General features: G+C 42.3%; 1 protein-coding gene across 1 annotated transcript in view; it reads right to left on the minus strand.

Moving 5' to 3' along the window:
- The window catches only part of Dusp27 (dual specificity phosphatase 27 (putative)), a 44,793-nt gene that overhangs the window by 4,944 nt on the left and 21,155 nt on the right, over window positions 1–18,694 (minus strand). Inside the window, exons 3-5 of the mRNA XM_005398234.2 lie at window positions 9,132–9,226; window positions 5,402–5,633; window positions 3,564–3,781 (exon numbers count right to left, since the gene is read on the minus strand). Coding sequence (XP_005398291.1) covers window positions 3,564–3,781; window positions 5,402–5,633; window positions 9,132–9,226 — 545 coding nt within the window. The remainder of the gene's footprint in view (window positions 1–3,563; window positions 3,782–5,401; window positions 5,634–9,131; window positions 9,227–18,694) is intronic.

Here is an 18,694-nt window from a genome sequence, read left to right on the forward strand (position 1 = left end):
GAAAGGAAAGGAAAGGAAAGGAAAGGAAAGGAAAGGAAAGGAAAGGAAAGGAAAGGAAAGGAAAGGAAAGGAAAGGAAAGGAAAGGAAAGAAATGTCACTCAGTGAAAAGGTCCCGGGTTCAATCCCCAGTGCCTTTTAAAGGGGCAAAGTATACTCCTCCCTAATGACCTTATCTCAACAAAATCACCTCTCAAAGGTTGTACCCCTAAACACCATAATTGGACTATTTCTGCCATCCTAATCTCTCACAATAAGGATTACATTTCAACACAAGAAGTCTTGGGGGACACTCAAACCCTATCCAAGTCATAGCACTCCCTAAGCTTGCAAGGTAAGAAAATACATCACACAATGAAATCAAATTATATTTTGTTTTGTTTTGTTTCTTTTGCTTTTGAGAGAGTGTCTAGCTGGGTAGCCCAGGCTGGCCCCAAATTCCAGAACTCAAGTGATCCTCTTGCCTCAGCCTCCTGAGTGCTGGTATGACAGGTGAGTGCCACTCTGCCCAGCTCAAATCATCTTTTATATCACAAAAAATCTGCTACTAATGTCTCTCTTACAGCATCTTTTACAAAGAAAGAACTTTGCAAATTCCTATTAACCTTTTTTTTGGAAGCAGCTTGTGCTTACAGCCTGCAGCAATTTCTGCAGGTCCTGACTCTACCAAGCAGCAGACTGGTTACCCGCTGATCTCCTTTTCTGCTTCTCACCCTCCATAAGTGCAGCAGACTTGACTTCTCTACCTTTTTCTGATGGCTGCTTAAAACACAGACTGAGACCCCTGAAGACCTCCTTCCTGGCTGTCATCAGTCTATTTGCAGACAGTCTTTGGGGATGCCTGCTAGATTGTTTAAGAGTCTTATCTAGTAATATGAGATGGAAGATGACTTCTATTATTGTATCTCTGCACCTGTTAAGGGAAAGGAGGTTGCAGACTGTGACTTGAGGGGACCTGGGGCCCCATGATGCTGAAAGGTGTTATTGCCAAGAGCCAGCATCCACTAGAGGGAGGTAGATGGAGTGTGTTGGATGTCTGTCATTTGTTCAGATACTGCAGAAGCTGAAAAAGCTGGTGCTGCTACACAATCAAAGTGATAAAAACAGTTACCTATGATTCCCCTGTCTCATCCCCTCCCACCTATGCCTCAGGGCTCGGAGGCTGCCCCTCACCAAGGACCTCCCCTTAAACATCTAATCAGGCCACAGCCTACTGCCCTGAGTCTCTGGAAGAGGTCACACACACTCTTCCTTGGACAGGCTGGCTTACTTCAGGACTTCTCAGGACAGGATCAACCAGTCTTCCTATAAAGACAGGAAATCCTACTTGGGTCCCTTCTGCGGACTCGGGGTGGGGTGCCATGTGTTCCCATGCTGTGATCCTTACATCCTCAGGACAGCAGCCTGAAGAATAAGGAAGAGGCTGGGTGTGTGGGATCCTTAGGGGTCTTGGGGCCTCCACTCTCTTTACCCAGTGAAGCGCCAGGATTTTCTTTTCTCTCTGCTAATGGCACAGGGCCCATGCTAAAGGTATACAGAATTTGCTCTACACAACTTCAGGGGGCACCTTGCATATCAAAACATATTTGCTGGTTATGAAGAAAACTTTCCAACAGTACACTAGTCTGAAGAAGATGGTCTTTTGCTAACTTACAGAGTTGCCATTTTAGGTAGCAGCAGGGCTGACTTGGGATGGGAAACTCCATCTAGATGTGCACCCTGTTTTAAAAATTCACAGAGAGCTGCGAATGGAGAAGGCACCGGCTATCAGGGAGACTGGGTCACACTCCCTCTGTGTGCTCAGTGTGGCTCTTGGTGGCAGGCATTTGTGCTATATCTCCCCAAATCTTCACTTCCCCTCTCCTCGAAACTCACACTTGGGGGAAAACAAGAGATATTTGAGCAGAAGCCACCTGACTTGCCACGGTCCATAGAACTCATGGGACATAAGGACCAGAACCTACTGAGTAATCTCTCCAGGGAATTTGGAAATGGGACAGAGACAAGTAATTAGCAAGAGAAGCCGAGGCAGGAGTCTTTCGCTGGAGCCCCAGGCACTGGGTGCCTCCTTCCCTGCCTCTCTCCAGGCTCATTGCCAGGAATGCATTCCGGCCTGGGATGCTATGGGCCAAGTCTATGCTCTTATTTACCTTATTACACTTGATTCAGTCCCATAGGGAAGTGGGCTGGTGTTCAGACCCAGAAAAAAGGAGCAACCTCTTGCTGTCCCAGACACACTCAGTTCCACTTGGGTCAGAAGGCAGATGTTCCAGGAGGAGCACTGAAAAGGGAGAAAACTGCACCCTTGCACATGTGTGAAGATATGTAGCATATATAAAGCATATACACATACACATGTTGTGTGTGTGTGCAATTATGAGCTTGTGTGTGTGTGCATGTTCCATTAGAAGTCACCTAGCCTAAGCATTGCTAGTGACAGGCAATGCCCTTCTGAGGCTGAAGCAGGGAGATCTAAAGTTCAAGTCTCACTTGGGCAGCTTAGCAAGACTCCATCTCCAAATAAAAAGGACGGGGGATGTGGCTCCGTGACAGAGCTCCTCCAGGTTCAATCTTCAGAAGAGGAAAAAATTATTTATAATAATGGCTATGGCTTTTAAAATGTATCATGTCCCAGGTACTGCACCAGATAAGCTCATTTATATGCATGTAAATTTTATATCCCTCAGAAGAAGTTTAGGACTAGATGTCTATTTTTGTTCTATGTATAAGAAGACTGAGGTTCCTTGGGATATGACAAATACCTCAGGGTCAGATGGTATAAACTAAGGGTAAGAAACCCTGGACTCAGCCCCAGGTTTCTGGACAGTGGATCCTGCCCACTGAGGGGCCCCAGCCTCTATCCAAGAGGCAGGGCAGAACTGGGCTCCCCTGTGGAATCTGCACACCGGCCTCACACGCCTCTCATTTGGACCACAGCAGCCACGCCCCTGTCTCCCCTGGTCCCCTACACTGCTCATTCTCCAAGGTGGAGAGAGTGACTTCTCAGACACAGATCGCCTTGAGGTACTGCATCCTCCTCCTCTGGACTCTCGCTTCCTGTCTGGTGGCCCCTGCCATTCAGCGCTTCCTGCTGCCTTTGGAGTCCTGAGCACCAAGCTTCCTCCACCTTGGGGGTCTTTACACTAGCAGTTCCTTTGGCCAGGAATGCCCTCCTTCCACTTCTACCCTGGCCAGTTCCTTCTTGTAGCTTGGCTTAAAGGTTCCAGCCTCAGAAAGGCCTTCCTGGCCAGCTCTCCAGGGAACCAGCCAGCACATCTACCTACTTAACTTCTGATGGCACTTTCCACTGTCTGACATGTTTCTTAAAAATGTTTCCCTCCCCTCGCTGCAGTGTGAGACTGTCTCATTGCCACAGTACCTGGTGCATATCAGGCTTTCAATTATTGCATACTCATTGAATGGTCATCCTTTCCCTTCTTAGGGAACACCATTGTCTCAAGGCAGATTTCCTCCAGATAACCAGGAGGTTTTCATAACAGCACTGGCGTTGCTCCCCAACAGACCCATGGAGCTCAACAGTCTGGAGCCAGTGGAAATCCCTCACCTCTGTAGGTCAGCAGTGCTTCATCAAGGAACTCAGCAGCCTTCCGGAAATGTTGAGAGATGTCCACCTCTGGAAAGTCATCAACCTCTATTCCAAGGTACTGGATCTCCAGGCCAGTGTAGAATTCAGGGCCGGTGTAGACACCAGTGCCATGGGCAGCATTCAGGATGTGGGTGACGCCGAGCCTCTTCAGCCTCCCCTTGTTCACAGCCACGCTCCTGGGGGAAGAGACAAAGACATGTTGGCCAGAGTCAGAACTAGAAAGGTGAATTACCACCCTGATGAGGAGCCTGCATCCTGGGTCAGGAGGGCCCTACAGGTGAGGTCTGCCTTCTCTGCTCCAGGGGTTGGACACCCTGCAAATGCCTTTACAGAAAGGGGCCATGACTTGGTTGCAGCAAGAGAAGGAGGAGAGATGGTTGGAAAGGGAAGGACGAAGAGAACAAGACTGGTGTGCAAGGAAATTTTGGGGTGGTCCAGAAACCTCTGGCCAAATACCATGCCTTGGGAACGTACATCCACCAAAACACAAAAATGGTAGACAAAAATAATGCAATTAGGTATATTACCACATTGATATTGCATACTATATTTTTCAAAATCCTATTGTATCATTATTTTACTTTATCCTTATAGTAAACCTAAGAGGTAGAAAGGCATTGTTTTTATTCCCATTTGAAGGCTATAAAAATGAATCCAAGAGCTTTATAACTACTCAAGACCGTGAAGAGAGAAAAAGACAAGACCTGGTGTTTTTGATTTGGTTCAGAGCTCTTTTAGCTGCAGCTGTATAAATGGAACTCAGTTTGAAGAGGTCTTGAGGACAGGGTTACCCAAGAAGGAGCAGAGAAAACTTTAGTTGGGGCTATCTGGGGATGCCTGGCATCCCTGGTGACCCAGAGTGATGCTTCTAGAGCTACAGATCTATTTAAAGATCCCTTGGGACTTGGTGCCCACCTCTGGGAATCAGGTTCTAAGCAACTGATTACTCTGCTGTAGCACATAGGATACAATGTCCAAAGCTATTTTCCCAAATTCCCTCCTCTGCTTTGGGATAAATGGGTAATTATACCAGGAGGTAATTATCTCTCATTAAGTAGTCAATGGATCAACAAAAATTAGTTTCACAAATTAACCTACTGGTACCAATTATGCATTGGTAGGACCCTGAAGGAATAGACCGTGAACCAGTTGTTTTTGTTCTGGAAACGACTGATAAACTTTTAAAGTATAATAGTTTTGTGATGATAAAACCTGTACCATTCAAAAGAAAATGTGAAGAAAAAAGTAAAAGTCACTTATAAAATCACCTCCCAGAGAGAAATACTTACTGTGAACATTCTATCATGCTTCTTTCTAATTTCTTAATGAAAAAATGTGCATGCACACCACACTATAGATATTACTTGCTTAGTGTATATTGTACACAAACAGTGTTCTTTTGTAGTCTAATTTTTCCTTTTAGCATATTGTGCACATTTTCATATGTTGGTAAATATGAATGCGTGTCAATGTTGTCAACAACTACCAGTGTTCCATTATAAGGACGGTGGAGATGGAGAAGTGACAAGAATGTGTCAGGTAGAGACCAAGGCTGCAACAGAGAGCCCTGATGCTGGGAGGCAGAGGCTTAATGCTCATTATGCAGGGCACCTCTGTGTGCAGGTGCAAGGGGAGTCTTTCGCCAACTCCAGGGCAGGCTAAGTGATCATGTTGCCTTCCTCTGATGGATGGTGGAGTTATGGCAGCCTTTGGTGAACACTTAGGGAGTATGGTCTCCTCAGGCACTAACTGGAGGTATAAGACAAAGCATCATATTCCCCAGTAGTCAGACTCACTTCTCAGCTATAAAGATGTTGGGCCAGACCTCATCCACCTCATTCCGGGGGGCCTCTTGGCGATCCTGGACCAGAGCTCGCTGCAGATCCAGCACACAAGGGGTATTGTACAGACTGGTGTCATCCATCTTCTCCTTCACACGGTTGTACAGGTCCTCCACCAGCAGCTGCTCGGCAGACTCCAGCATGCCTGGACACTCCATGTCTGCTGGGAGCCCCCGAGGCTTGAGTTCTAGAGGGAACAGGTGGCATTTGCATTGAAGAATTGGGAACACCATGGCTTTCTCTGCCCCTTGGAAGAACTTGCCCAGTGCTAGCACCCTGAACATGGACAGAATGCCAGCACGATCTGCCAGGAAGGATTTAATGGGGATGCAGGGGACGTACAGCATTGGCCTGGACACTTGGTGGCAGTATCAGCTGCAGGTGCTGGTGAAGGAAGGGAAATCTAACCAGTTTCCCTGACTTGCTCCTTTGTCTAAAGCTCACTAATACATATTTAGAGCTAGGTCCTTGCATATTAGATGTGCATCAGATTCATTCTTGTTATGGCTTGTGTCTAGATGTCCCCCACAGCCTCATGTGGTCTAGGTAGGACTTTTGCAGAGGTGGCTGAATCTAGAGTGTGTGACTGATTCACGGTGCAATGATAGGATGAAGGGTGCTAGAATTAAGGGTGGGTGATTACTAAATCAGTCCCCTGATTGGTTTGGCACTGCCCTAATCCTGGTAGCCTGAAGGCAATATAAGGGACAGAAAGAGGCTTGTCTTGACTCTTGCTTGCTTGCTTGTTCTGCTACTTTCTCCCCACCATGAACTGTTTCTCCTCTGCAATTCCTGTCTGCCACACCTTGGAGCCAGCTGACTATGGACTGAAACCTCTACAGACTGTGAGCTAAATAAAGTTTCCTCCTTTACATTGGATATTTTTCCCCAAGAAAAGTGACTAAGACAATCCTAATAACACAAATTCCCCAGTACAATGTAGATGCTCAGAAGTATTTACCAAATGAATACATTATGTTCTTTCTTAGCAATTTGCATTATGAGTGTGAATGCAAGTAACCCTGCTAAAAGTAAAATGTTGGGCTGGGGATTTAGCTCAGCAGCACAGCGCCTGCCTGACAAGGATGAGGTCGTGAGTTTGATTCCTGGTACCGGAAAAAAACTAAAAGTAAAATGTTCAGTAGTCATTTATGCAATGTTACTGTCTACGAACAACTTGGTTTTCTTATTTATTTCATTTATTGTCTGCGTCCCCACACTAGAGCTGAGCACCTGTGATTCTCACTCTCCCAGCCATCAGACAGGTGCAAAATTTGCCATGAGCGACCACGCCAGTTTCAAACCAGGACCCAGGGCTTTTCTGACAGCTGGCCAGAAAAGCTCAGATTCCAAATGAACTCAAATTCTGACTCACCCATCTTTGGGGGGACCTTTATCTCCTCCTAATAATATACTTGCTGACAATTTATCAAATTTGAGGAGAAAGTGAGATGTTTCCTTTTACTAAGAAGTATAAGAAGAGGAGAAAGCAAAACCTCCACTCTCACTCAGTAACCAAAAATATTAAATAAAGAGAAAAAGGAAGAAAAGTATGCCCTTTGTGTTGGCTGTGACCTCTAACCAGCAGTCTCTGGGCAGGAAGCTACAGCACCAGCACAGCTACATTTGAAGATGAAGTTGGCTCAGCCCCTCAGGGAATCATCTGGCAGGTAGCTCTGAGCCAGAGCTCAGGGTCCCATTCCTAAAGCTCCTCTTTTCTCCTGTCCCTCCCCTAAAGCCCCTGATGCCCACTGCCATCCCCTCTCAGGTGTCAGCTCTAAACATTCTCTGATCTCCATTTCAAAAGCAGAAAGAAGACCTCTATAATCCCTAAGCTCTATTTTGTTTAAAAATAGATGAAGGGTTCCTATTTTCTCCACCACCCAGTTTTCTCCCCTGGCTCCCCTGGGGCCTTGTATCCCAAATGTAAAAGCCCTTCTCCTTCCCTAACCTACATAGTTATCTTTCCTTTCCTACATGTAGAAAATAGAACTCACCCATGCCTCATTAAAAGGTATTGTATTGTCTTCCTCAGCTGCAGGGTGCTGTTTTGATTTCTTCCCTTTTTCTCTTTAAAAACAAGTGCCCCAGCCCTTCATCTCCTCTGGAAACTCTTGGTTTCCCTAGGTCTCTAGTTCACATTTCCTTCCTGCATCAGTCCTCCTGTCTGTTGTAATTATCTGAGCTTTCTTCAGAAGAAAGTAAATCCCACACCCTTCCCCCAGACAGGGGACATATGTAGGATTTCACAAGTACTGAGGGTTTCTTAACATGTAGCTTTACCCTTCTGATCATCAGAGAGCTAGTAATGTTTTCAAAATATCACCAGACACATTTTCCTTTTGCTGTAATCTATTGTTTTTCCTTCCCCTCACAGTCCTTCAACCATGAAAGCTACTGAAATTTAGGTTTTTAAGGCCCCAGAGGAGAGTAGATAAGACCTAGAATTTAAAAAGGCATTGCCCATCTTGTAGTTTCAAACTAGACGTTGAATATCTATGACATAGACTTGAAAGTGAAACTCTCAGAGGCAAAAATGGTTCTACAACTCCTGAAGGCAGGCTTTCATTTATCAAGACCTGGAACCTGGGACTTTCCCTTGGAGTGAGGCACAGAGCACTGCTGAAAATTCCTGGACTAAGGTGCTATGGTAATGCTGGGAGCAATTCAGAAAGAGCCAGCCCAGGGAGGTGACACTGCCTGGGGCTAGGAGCACTGACCTGGCTTGAGCAACACAACAGACACCTCAGGGAGAATGGGAAAAGAAAGAAAGAAAGAAAGAAAGAAAGAAAAACAAAACAGGAAGCAGAGTGAGCTTTGAGAAGACATCCCCTTCCCCTCAGCCCAGAGCAGCCAGCAGCAGCAGTTGCAGGAGACCCGAATCTCCTCCAGGGCCTCTGCTGGGGACCCACAGAATCATGGAACTAAGAGTCCTGGAGTTAGGGCAGACAAAGAGTAGCATGGCTGCTTCTCAGGTCTAAAGCCCAGGGAAGGACAGTGGCCACCAGCAGTGGGTGCCAGATTCACCCAAAGACCACTTGGGCCTTGTTTCACCTCTGTGGTTGCCTTATTCTGTCCCCCTCCTCCAGAAGTGTGAAAGGCCACCCAGGGAAATGGGAGGTGGAAGGGGAGGAGTGAAACTGTGAAAGATTATTTACCAGAAGAAAGAACCCTTCCAATCAGGATGAGTATCTTTGAATGAATGCAACAGGTTATCTGCTCCAGTGTATCTGCTCCATTAATAAAGCTTCCAACCTCCTCTTTAATTTACCTCCTTCCCATGCATACTGTACAGTGGATGCAGGTCTAAAGCTGAACATCCCCTTAACAGAGTTCTCTGAGTGTTTGTAGCCATTTCCTGTGCTCCTGGCTTTGTCTCTCTGCCATAAACCATCCCATTCACCACCTCTGGAGTTACACAACTGAAAGGAAGGTCCTAGGAGCAGACTGGAGCTGTCTCCGTGGAGTCATCCAGGGAACTGTTCATACTGGTGATGGTGATGCCCATCGCTTTGTCACCGCAGTTGATGAGGTGGGGTTTGCAGGACTGCCTTTATCAAATCTTCTTTTCTTAAAGCGACAGGCAGCACTGGAGAAGCACATTTACCCCTCAGAGGCTCCCTGGAAGAGTCTCCCGGTGACCCCTGGGCAGTCCCTGTCCTGCCTGCTGACCCAGCTGCATTACCTTCCTTGATGATCTGTTTGGCAGCAACAGCGGAGGAGAGGTGAATGGGTTCCATGAAGATGCTCTCGGTTTCTGCGTCAGAGACCATTGAGAACCTAGGGAAGAGGACAGAGATGTGAGGCCACTCTGGGCAGCATCAGCATAAAGACACTCTTCTTGAAGGGGAAACCTGGGCCTGATTTAGAGCAGAAATCTGGGTCTCATTTTAGCCCTAAGTGGGAAGCAATGAGCGATAACGGGAAGGCATTCCTCAGTTTAGGGAACCTAGAATGCAGTGCGGTGGTTGCCTTATGTCTCAGGTGATGTGTAGTTTTAGACCTGAGTTAGCATCCCTGGTGTGGAAGTTGATATTAAATGATATAATGTAGGTTGTGGAGGGAAGAGTGTACATCTGAGCAGGGAGACCTATCCTGAGGTGGCTTCAGTTTTTAGGTAATATACTGCTCCTTTTTTTTTTTTTTTTTTTTTTTGCTATCAATATTTTTCTTTTTTTGAGAAAGATCTTACTATGTAGCTTAAACTGGCCTTGAACTCATGGGGATCCTCCTGTCTCAGCCTCGTGAGTGCAGGCATCCAGGTGTGCACTATCACACCCAGCTCAGGATGTCCCTTACTATGCCTTTCCTGGAGCTCTGCTGGGTGGTGGCTGAGTCAGACGCTGCCATCCTCTGTTTTCCTGTCTTTTCCCTGCTTGGAATGCAACGGGCTGATAAGGAAGGGCAGGAACATCACCAAGTGAAATGCAGATGTGCTCATATGCATAGGTCCTGATTCTGAGCATAGGAAAGGGTCAGGCTGAGCCCAGGGATACAAGACAGTAACTTGAGTACCTGCCAAGGCCGCTTCTCAAGAGAAATTCAGAGGAGGTATCAAAGGGACCACCAAGGAGCCTGGAGAACCAAGGCAGAGACAAGTGTTCGGAGCACCCTCTAGTTCACTAGTGAATTCTTTCTGAGTGCGCTGCTTTCCAATGGTGGGGTGAGCTTTGGGTCTTATTTTTTGCCTTGCTTTTCTTTAGAATCAGAGACGTTAAAATGGGGAGGTTTGATGGATATCATGTTTTAGTTCCTCTTATGAATTTAATTCTGACACATCTACAAAGCACAGATTGTTACTCTTGCTTTGCAAATTAGAAAACTGTGGCTCAGGGAGTCTAAGGAAAGTGCCCACAACAGCAAGTCAATGGCAGGGCTATACAGTATTGAAATTCAGGCAATCCTGCGCTAAGTCCAGTCTTCTCTTCACCACAGTGCATGGATACCATGCTTGGAACAGGGAGGTGAACTCACTGGTAGAAGCATCCCCGGCTGGAGTCTCAGGCCCAATAAAAGACCTGGTGTGTGTTTTAAAAAAAATATTACAGTAAAAGACACATTGCCATTAATCTCCCTAACAATATGCCTCCTCACTTTGAACACATTTATCCCATTGTTCTTGCCATGTTCTGAAGAAGTTCTGGAAGTGCACTTTTGTGGATCTTTTTAGTTGTACTGTCACAGCTGCCTTTCTATCCTGAATCCATTCAAAGTGTTCATCTTTCATGCCCATTTTTATTTTGGGGAAAACCAGAAGTTGCTGCCAGATCCATGGGATCCCCATGATCTGGCAGCAATTTTGGGGAAAACCAGAAGTTGCTGCCAGATCCAGCAAATAAAGTGGATGAGGATACACCATCATATTTTTACCAGCCTGCCTTTCCATTTGTATAGCACTTGGAAGCAGCACTCATTATATTTTAATCATACCTCATGAAGACACTCAGAAAAGATGATTTCCAGAATTGTTTCTGAAAGTGGCAGGAATGATGGGATAAATATTTTCAAAGTGAGGGGAGTACTTTGAGGGGAATTAACAGCAATATGTCTTTCATTCTAATCAAAAGTTTTAAATTTAAATGCTCACCATATTTTTTGATCACTGCATGTACTTAAAAAATAGTTGTTGAGAGGATGAATGGGTGGGTGGGTGAATTGAGTTGAGTAGAACTGAGTTACACGGAGCCCAGCTGAACTGAATAAAGTCAACTTGAGCTAAGGTAAATTGGAACAGAATTGAAATGATTGGCAGAACAATTCTTTTGTAGTACATAGCCACACCAGAGTCACCCTTGAGGGTATGTGTGCTGAGTGTCAGCAAGACCATGGAAAAAGAAATGCCCTTGCCAGTGACTCTACCTGGAGTAGCAAAACAAGGAGTAGCCTGTGACTCTACTCACGATGTGGCCAGACCTGCGCTCTGTGGCTAACCATCCTTGCTTGGTTTCTGAGAGTTTGCCAATAGCACCTGGGTGGATCTTTCCCGTCCTAGCACCAAGCACTCCTCGGGACCACAGGATGCACTTTCAAGTGAACATGACTAGAGGAGTTAAGGTGGATTAGTAACAGTGAGGTTTGTGGGATGTTATCCTAGGAAGGTAGAACTGGAGAGATCTTTAGAAATCTCATTGCTTGGTGAATTTAATGACAATTAGAGTGCCTGGAAGGAGTAGGTACAGATTACCAGTCTTATTTTATTTAACTTAAATAAAGTTAAAGTTCCTTTTATTTTGCCCCAAATAACAGAATTTCTTTCTTCCTTTCTTCCTTCCTCCTTCCTCCTTTCTTTCTTCCTTTCTTTCTTTTCTTTCTTTCTTTTTCTTTTTCTTTCTTTCTTTCTTTCTTTCCTTCCTTCTTTCCTTTTTCTCTCTTTCTTTCTTTCTCTTTTTTTCTTCTTTCTTGTTTTTTCTGAATAACATCCCACTGCATACTTATGCCCTATTTTCTTTATCCATTGACCCATTGGTGGATGCTTCAGTTGATTTCATAGTTTGGCTGTTGTGAGCAGTACTCCAACAAACATGGGAGTGGATGTATCTCTTTGGTATGCTGATTTCATTTCCTTTGGATACATACCCAGAAATGGGATAGTTAAATCATGTAACAGAACTAGTTTTCATGTTTTTAAGAGCCTCCATACTGGTTTTCATAATGGCTATGGTAATTTACATTCCCACTGGCAATGTATAAAGAGTTCCTTTTTCTCTGCATTCTCACCAGCCCTTGCTATTTTTTTCTTTTGATAATAGTCATTCTGATAATAGTCATTCTGACTGGAGTAAGAAGATGACATATTGTAGTTCTGATTTGCATTTTTCTGATCCCTAATTACACTGAGCATTTTTTCATATACCTGGTGGCCCTTTGTATTTCTTCTTTTGAGAAATGTCAATTCAGATCATTTGCTTCATTTTATTTGGATCATTTGATTTTTGTTGTTAAGGGTTTCAAGTTCCTTACATATTCTGATTATTACACTCTTGTCAGATGAGTCATTTGCTAATATTTTCTCCTATTCTCTAGCTTGTCTGTTCACTGAGTGTTTCCTTTGCTGTGTAGAAGGTTTTGTTTGGTATAATTTTGTCTATTTTTGGCTTAGTTTCTCATGCTTTTGGAGTCTCAAACTATCATTGCATATATTGTTGTCTTAAAGTGTTTCCTCTATATTTTCTTTTAGTAGTTTCATATCTTTCATTTTGGTCTTTTTCCATTTCAAGTTGATTTTTTTTATATGGTGAGAGACAGTAGTCCAGTTTAACTTTTCTGCCTATATATACCATTTTACCAGCATCATTTATTAGCAAAGCTGTACTTTCTGCAATGTATTTTTTTGGTATCTTTGTTGAGATTTAGGTTTATTTATGTGGATTTATTTCTAGGATCTCTATTCTTTTCCATTCATCTCTGTGTTTGATTTTATGCCAGTACCATGCTGCTTTGTTTACTATAGTTCTGTAGTATGTCCTGGGATCAGTTATTGTGATACTTCTAACCTTATTCTTTTTGTACAAGATAATTTGGGCTCTTTAGAGTTTTTTATGCTTTCATATGAATTTTAAGAAGTTGTTTTCCTCCATTTCTGTGAAGAATATTATTAGTGTTTTAGTGGAAATTGCCATGAATCTGTAAATTGCTTAGGGTAATATGGACATTTTCATAATATTAATTCTTCCAATGCATGAGCATGGGAGGTCTTTCCATTTTTATGTGTCCTCTTCAATTTCTTTTGTCAATGTTTTGTAAATTTCATTGAAGTGGCTATTCATTTCTTTGGCTAAATTTATTCCTAGGGTTTTTTGTTTTGGTTTGTTTTTTTGCTATTATCAACAGGATTGTTTTCTTGATTTCCTTTTCAGCAAGTTCATTTTTTTGTGTTGGTATATAAAAATCCTGATGATATTTATATATTGACTTAGTATTCTGCAGTCTTAATGAATTCTTTTACTAGTTCTATGTACTTTAGTGGAGACTAGATTTTTCTATATATGAAATTATGTCATTCACAAAATAGGGATATTTTGATTTCCTCTCTCTCTTAGTTTTCTTGTTGCTAAGACAAAACACCCAACATCCAAAGTTAAAGGAGGAAAGGTTTATTTAACTCACAGTCTGTAGAGGTTTCAGTTCATAATCAGCTGGCTCCAAGGCAGGGTGACATGGCAGATAGACATTGCAGAAGAGAAACAGTTCATGGTGGGCAGAAGGTAGCAAAGCAAGCAAGAAAAGCACAAGAGAAGCCTCTTTCTGTCCCTTGTGTCTTGTCCAGGCTACCAAGATTAGGGTGGGGCCAAACCAATCAGTAGACTGATTTAGCAATCACCCACCCTTAATCCTAGCACCCTTCATCCTATCATTGCACCATGAATCAATCACACACTAGATTCAGCCACCTCTGCAAAAGCCCTACCTATGCCTGCATGAGGCTGTTGGGGGACATCTAGACACAAGCCATAACACTACCTTTCTTTCCTATTTGTTTGGCTTTTATTTGTTTCTCTTGTGTAATTGCTCTTGATAAGGCTTCCAGTACTATGTTGAGTAAGTGTTGAAAGTGCACATTTTGTTTTAGATCTCAGAGGAAATGCTCACAACTTCTCCAGTTTATTATAATGATTGGCATGAGTTTGTCTTATGTAGCTTTTAATGTCTTGGGATACATTCTTTATATCTAATTTATTCAGAGTTTTCGTCGTGAAATGTTGAGTTTTATTGAATGCTTTTTCTGTACTTATCAAGGTTATCATATGACTTTTTCCTTTATTCTGTTGATATAGTGCATTGCATTAGTTGATTTTTGTGTGTGTCAAATCATCCTGAATCCCTGGGATAAATGACTCTTGTTTATGGTGAATGATCTCCTTGATTGGCTGTTGGATTTAATTCACTAGTGTTTTCTTGAGAACTTTACATCTCTGTTTAACAGGAATATTGATTTATACTTTTCTTTTAGTTGTTGTGTGCTTGTTTGGGTTTGGTGTCAGGGTAATGCTTGTCTGGCAGAATGAGTTTGAAGGGTCCCTTCCTTCTTAATTTTTAAAAATATTTTAAGGAGAATTGGTATTTGTTCTTCAAAAGTTTGGTAGAATGTAGAGTGAAGCCATTTGGTCTTAGGCTTGTCTTTTTGGGGAGACTTTCTATTACTGATTCAGTCTCATTAGTCATTACAGACCTGTTCAGTCTTAGTACATTATATTGGTCCAGAAATTATCCAATTCTTCTAAGTTTTCAATTTATTGATATATAGTTGTTCATAATATTCTTTAACTTTCCTTTGTATTTCTGGGGTAACAGTTCCTTTTTCATTTCTGGTTTTATTTAGTTTGATTGTTTCTGGTTTTTTTAGGTGAGTTTAGATGAAGGTTTTCTGATTGTGCTTATCTTTTTGACAAACAAACTCTTCCTTTTCTTGGGGTTTTTTGGTCTCTATTTTAATTAATTTTCCTCTTATATTTGTTATTTCTTTCCATCTACTAATTTTAACTTTGCTTTGTTCTTTTCTAATTCCTTGACTTGGTGTCATTAGTTTTTTTCTATTTGAGAGCTTTTCTTTCTTCTTTTCTTCTTTTTTTCTTTCTTTCTTTCTCTTTCTGTGATGTGGGCACTTATTGCTGTGAACTTCCCTCAGTACTGCTTTTTCTGTATCCTATAGGCTTTTGGTCTTTTTGTTTATTTGTTTGCTTGTTATGTTTTGTTTGGTACCAGGAATCAAACTGAGGACCTTGTGCTTGCCACGCAGGCACCGTGCTGCTGAGCTATCTCCCAGCTAGGTTTTGGTATGTTGGGTGGTTATTTTCATTTGTTTCATGACATTTTTAATTTTCTCTTTTGATTTCTTTGCTGATTTGTGGTTCACTCAATAACATATTGTTTCATTTCCATGTATTTGAAAAATTTCTGAAGATTCTACTGTTGATTTCTAGATTTATTTCACTGTGGTCAGAGGGGATATTTAATAGGATTTCAGATTTTTTTTTTAAATTTGTTAGGCTTTTTTTGTGGCCTAAATTGCCTGTCCTAAAGAATGTCTCATTACTCTTGCTGGATTAAATGTTCTGTAAATGTTCACTAGGTCAGTTTGGTCTATAATATAGTTCAATTCCAGTGTGTTTTGTTGTTGTTGCTGATATCTCTTCCAGGATGATCTATCTATTGATGAAAGTGGAGTGTTGTAGTCCCCACTACTATTGTATTGCACCATATCTGTACCTTTAGATGTAATTATGTTTGCTTTATAAAACTACATGCTCTGGTACTAGGTGCATATATATTTTACTTCTTATGCCCCCTTTTTGAATTGATCCCTTAACTATTGCATAATTTCCGTCCCTATTTCTTTTTACAGACTTAAAGTCTACCTTACCTGCTGCTCCAGTTTGCTTTTGGTTTCCTTTTCTGTGGAGTATCTTTTCCCTTTTCATCACATTCATTCTGTGTGTGTTCTTACTGGTAAAATGAGTTTTTGTAGGCAGCATATTGTCTTTTTAAATCTTAAACTCACATAGCTGCTCTGTATTTTTCAATTGGAAAATTCACTCCATCTGCATTCAGTGTTATTATTGGTATGTAAAGATTTACTACTGTCATTTTGTTAATTTTCTTCTAGTGTTTTATACATACTTTATTCTGTTTTTTTCTCTCTTCTTATTTCTGTGCCTTGATGTTTTTTTTTTTTCTTGACAAGCTTTTATTCTTTTTCTCTTTTGTTTACTGCTCTTCTTCTGAGTTTTATATTTTCATGTGTTTTCTTGATGGTAGTCATCCTTCTTTAATTTCCAGATGTAGGATTTCCTTAAAGGGTTCTTTTTAAAGGCCAATTTAGTGGTGATGAATTCTCTCTCCATTTTTTCTTATCTTGGAAAGTCACCATTTGCCCTCTATTTTAGAAGTAAGATATTTCTAGTTATATTCTTGGTTGTCAAATTTTTCCATCAGATCTTTGAACATGTCATCCCATCTTAAGACCTATAAAGATTTTGCTGAGAAACCTGCTGGTAGTCTAAGGAGAGTTCCCTGAAATGTGACTTGTTATTTTTTTCTTGCTGTTTTTAGGGTTATCTCTGTGTTGGACTTTTGACAGTTTGGTTACTATATACTTCAGAGAAGATCTTTTCTCATCAAATCTATACAAGGTCCTTCGAGCCTCCTACACCTGGGTCTCCATATCTTTCCCAAAATCTGGGAAATTTTCAACTATTACTTCATGAAAAACTTTTCAATGCCTTTTCCGTTCTCCTTTGGAACACTCATATCTCAAATATTTGTTTTAAAGTGTCCCATAAGGTTTACTTCAGTCTTGTTGATTGGTTGGTTGGTCAAAGTGAATTATTTCACAAGACCTGTCTTCAAGTTCATAAATTTTTTCTTCAGCTTGAAATTGTTTGTTGCTGAGGATCTTAACTGTATTTTGTTTTTGACTCACTGAGTTTTTTCAGCTCCAAGATTTTTGTTTGGTTCTTTTCCATGATGTCCATCTCTTTGCTGAATTTTTCACTTCTTTCATGAATTGTTTTCTTTTCATTAAATTGACTGCATCTTCTTCTATCTCACTGAGTTTCCTTAGAATCATTCTTTGAACTCTTTTTTCAGGCATTTTATCAATTTGTTTTGGGGGGAGTCTGTAGCTAGAGAATTACTACATTCCTTCAGAAATGTTATGTTGCCTTGATTTTCGTAATTTTTGTGTTCCCATGTTGATGTTTGCACATCTCTATGAATTTTATAGAGTGGCTTTCATACTAAAGTACTGTCTCCTAAGAGACTTAGTCTTAAGTGTCAGTGTGTTGTGCTTCTTTGGCTTTGGTTTCAGTTGGGTACCATATTGCAGTCTCCACACAGCTTCTCAGCTGTAATCGATAGCTTTGGGTATGGTACATATAGCAGCAGGGTTGTAGAGCCTCTGTTTCTGCAGGCCATGAGAGGATGGAGATACTCTAGAGGCTCAGGCAGGTGTGACACACAGCAATGGAGGGTGGGGGAATGAAGCATCCACTAGGTGGCCACTCAAGTAGGCCCAGGATGGGTCATGATGGCAGGAGTGTGACTATCACCCTTCACGGGCGACGTGAGGCTGAAGCCCTCTTTGGAGCATCCTATGCACCAGCAATGGCAGGGTGCTCAGTTGTCCCCACAGGCCATGTGGAGGTGGGGCTACTCCAGTGGGCCCTGGGTAGGTGTGGTACAGCTCACCTGGCAGTGGGAGCAGGATACTTGTGCAGTGCACAGTGCACCTGTCAGTCTCTGGAGGCTGTGTCCATACAGCAGCAGGGCCAGGCACAGTTGGTTTTGGTTTCACAATGGCAGCATGTAGCAGCAGCAGCCTTGTTGAAGAAGCCAGTGCATGAGATGAATTCTTCTGGGGCCGTGCACAGCTATGCACCCCTTGACAGCTCTCTAAATGGGCTCTGGACCCAGGACTACAGGACCCAACATCACCTTAAAGTTTAGGTATCTGTCTCGGTTACTTTTCTCTCATTGCTGTGATAAAATACCCAACGCCCAAAATTAAGGAAGGAAATGTTTATTTAGCTTACAGTTTGTGGAAGTTCCAGTCTATTACCTGCTGTCTAAGGCAGAGTGGCACATGGCAAAAGGCAACAGTCCATGTTGGTGGAAAACAGCAAAAGCAACAAGAGCACAAGGGGAGAAGTGGCAGGCAGCCTCTTTCCCTCCCTTACACTGTATGCAAACTACCTGCCCCAGGGTGGGTGTAGACTCACACCCATAATCCAGCATTGGACTATGGATCAATTGTCAACTCTAGAAGCCCGCCCCATGACTGCATGAGGCTTTGGGGGGACATACAGACACAAACCATAACAGTATCCATGGTGTGAATATGGGCTGCTGGGAACCACCAATTTGTCTTTCCCCTGTCATGGGAGGACTTTGCTTAGTTCATACTGGTCCAGACTGGCACTATGGAATGGTTTTTGCAAGACACTCTGCTCCCTTCTTTACCAAGCTGTCTGGGTCTTCATGTTCCACAATTTCTCTGTGCTGTTCACCCTGCATACCAACACTTTCCCCTAAATGTTTTAGCCAAACAGAAGCTGTTTGTTCTTTGATTTTTATCCTTCTTTTTTTTTTTTTTTTTTTTTTTTTTTTTTGTGGCTAGTACACTCATTGTTTTCTCTGGAATCCTGTTTCTGTGCATTAAACCAAGATACTTTTGGGTCCTACTCACATATTCCTCTTTATTAGACTTACTAAACTGTGCAGGGGCAAAACAGTTTTATGACTATTAGGTTT

This window comes from Chinchilla lanigera, unplaced genomic scaffold (assembly GCF_000276665.1).
Source record: "Chinchilla lanigera isolate Chin_1 unplaced genomic scaffold, ChiLan1.0 scaffold00061, whole genome shotgun sequence".
Classification (NCBI taxonomy): Eukaryota; Metazoa; Chordata; class Mammalia; order Rodentia; family Chinchillidae; genus Chinchilla; species Chinchilla lanigera.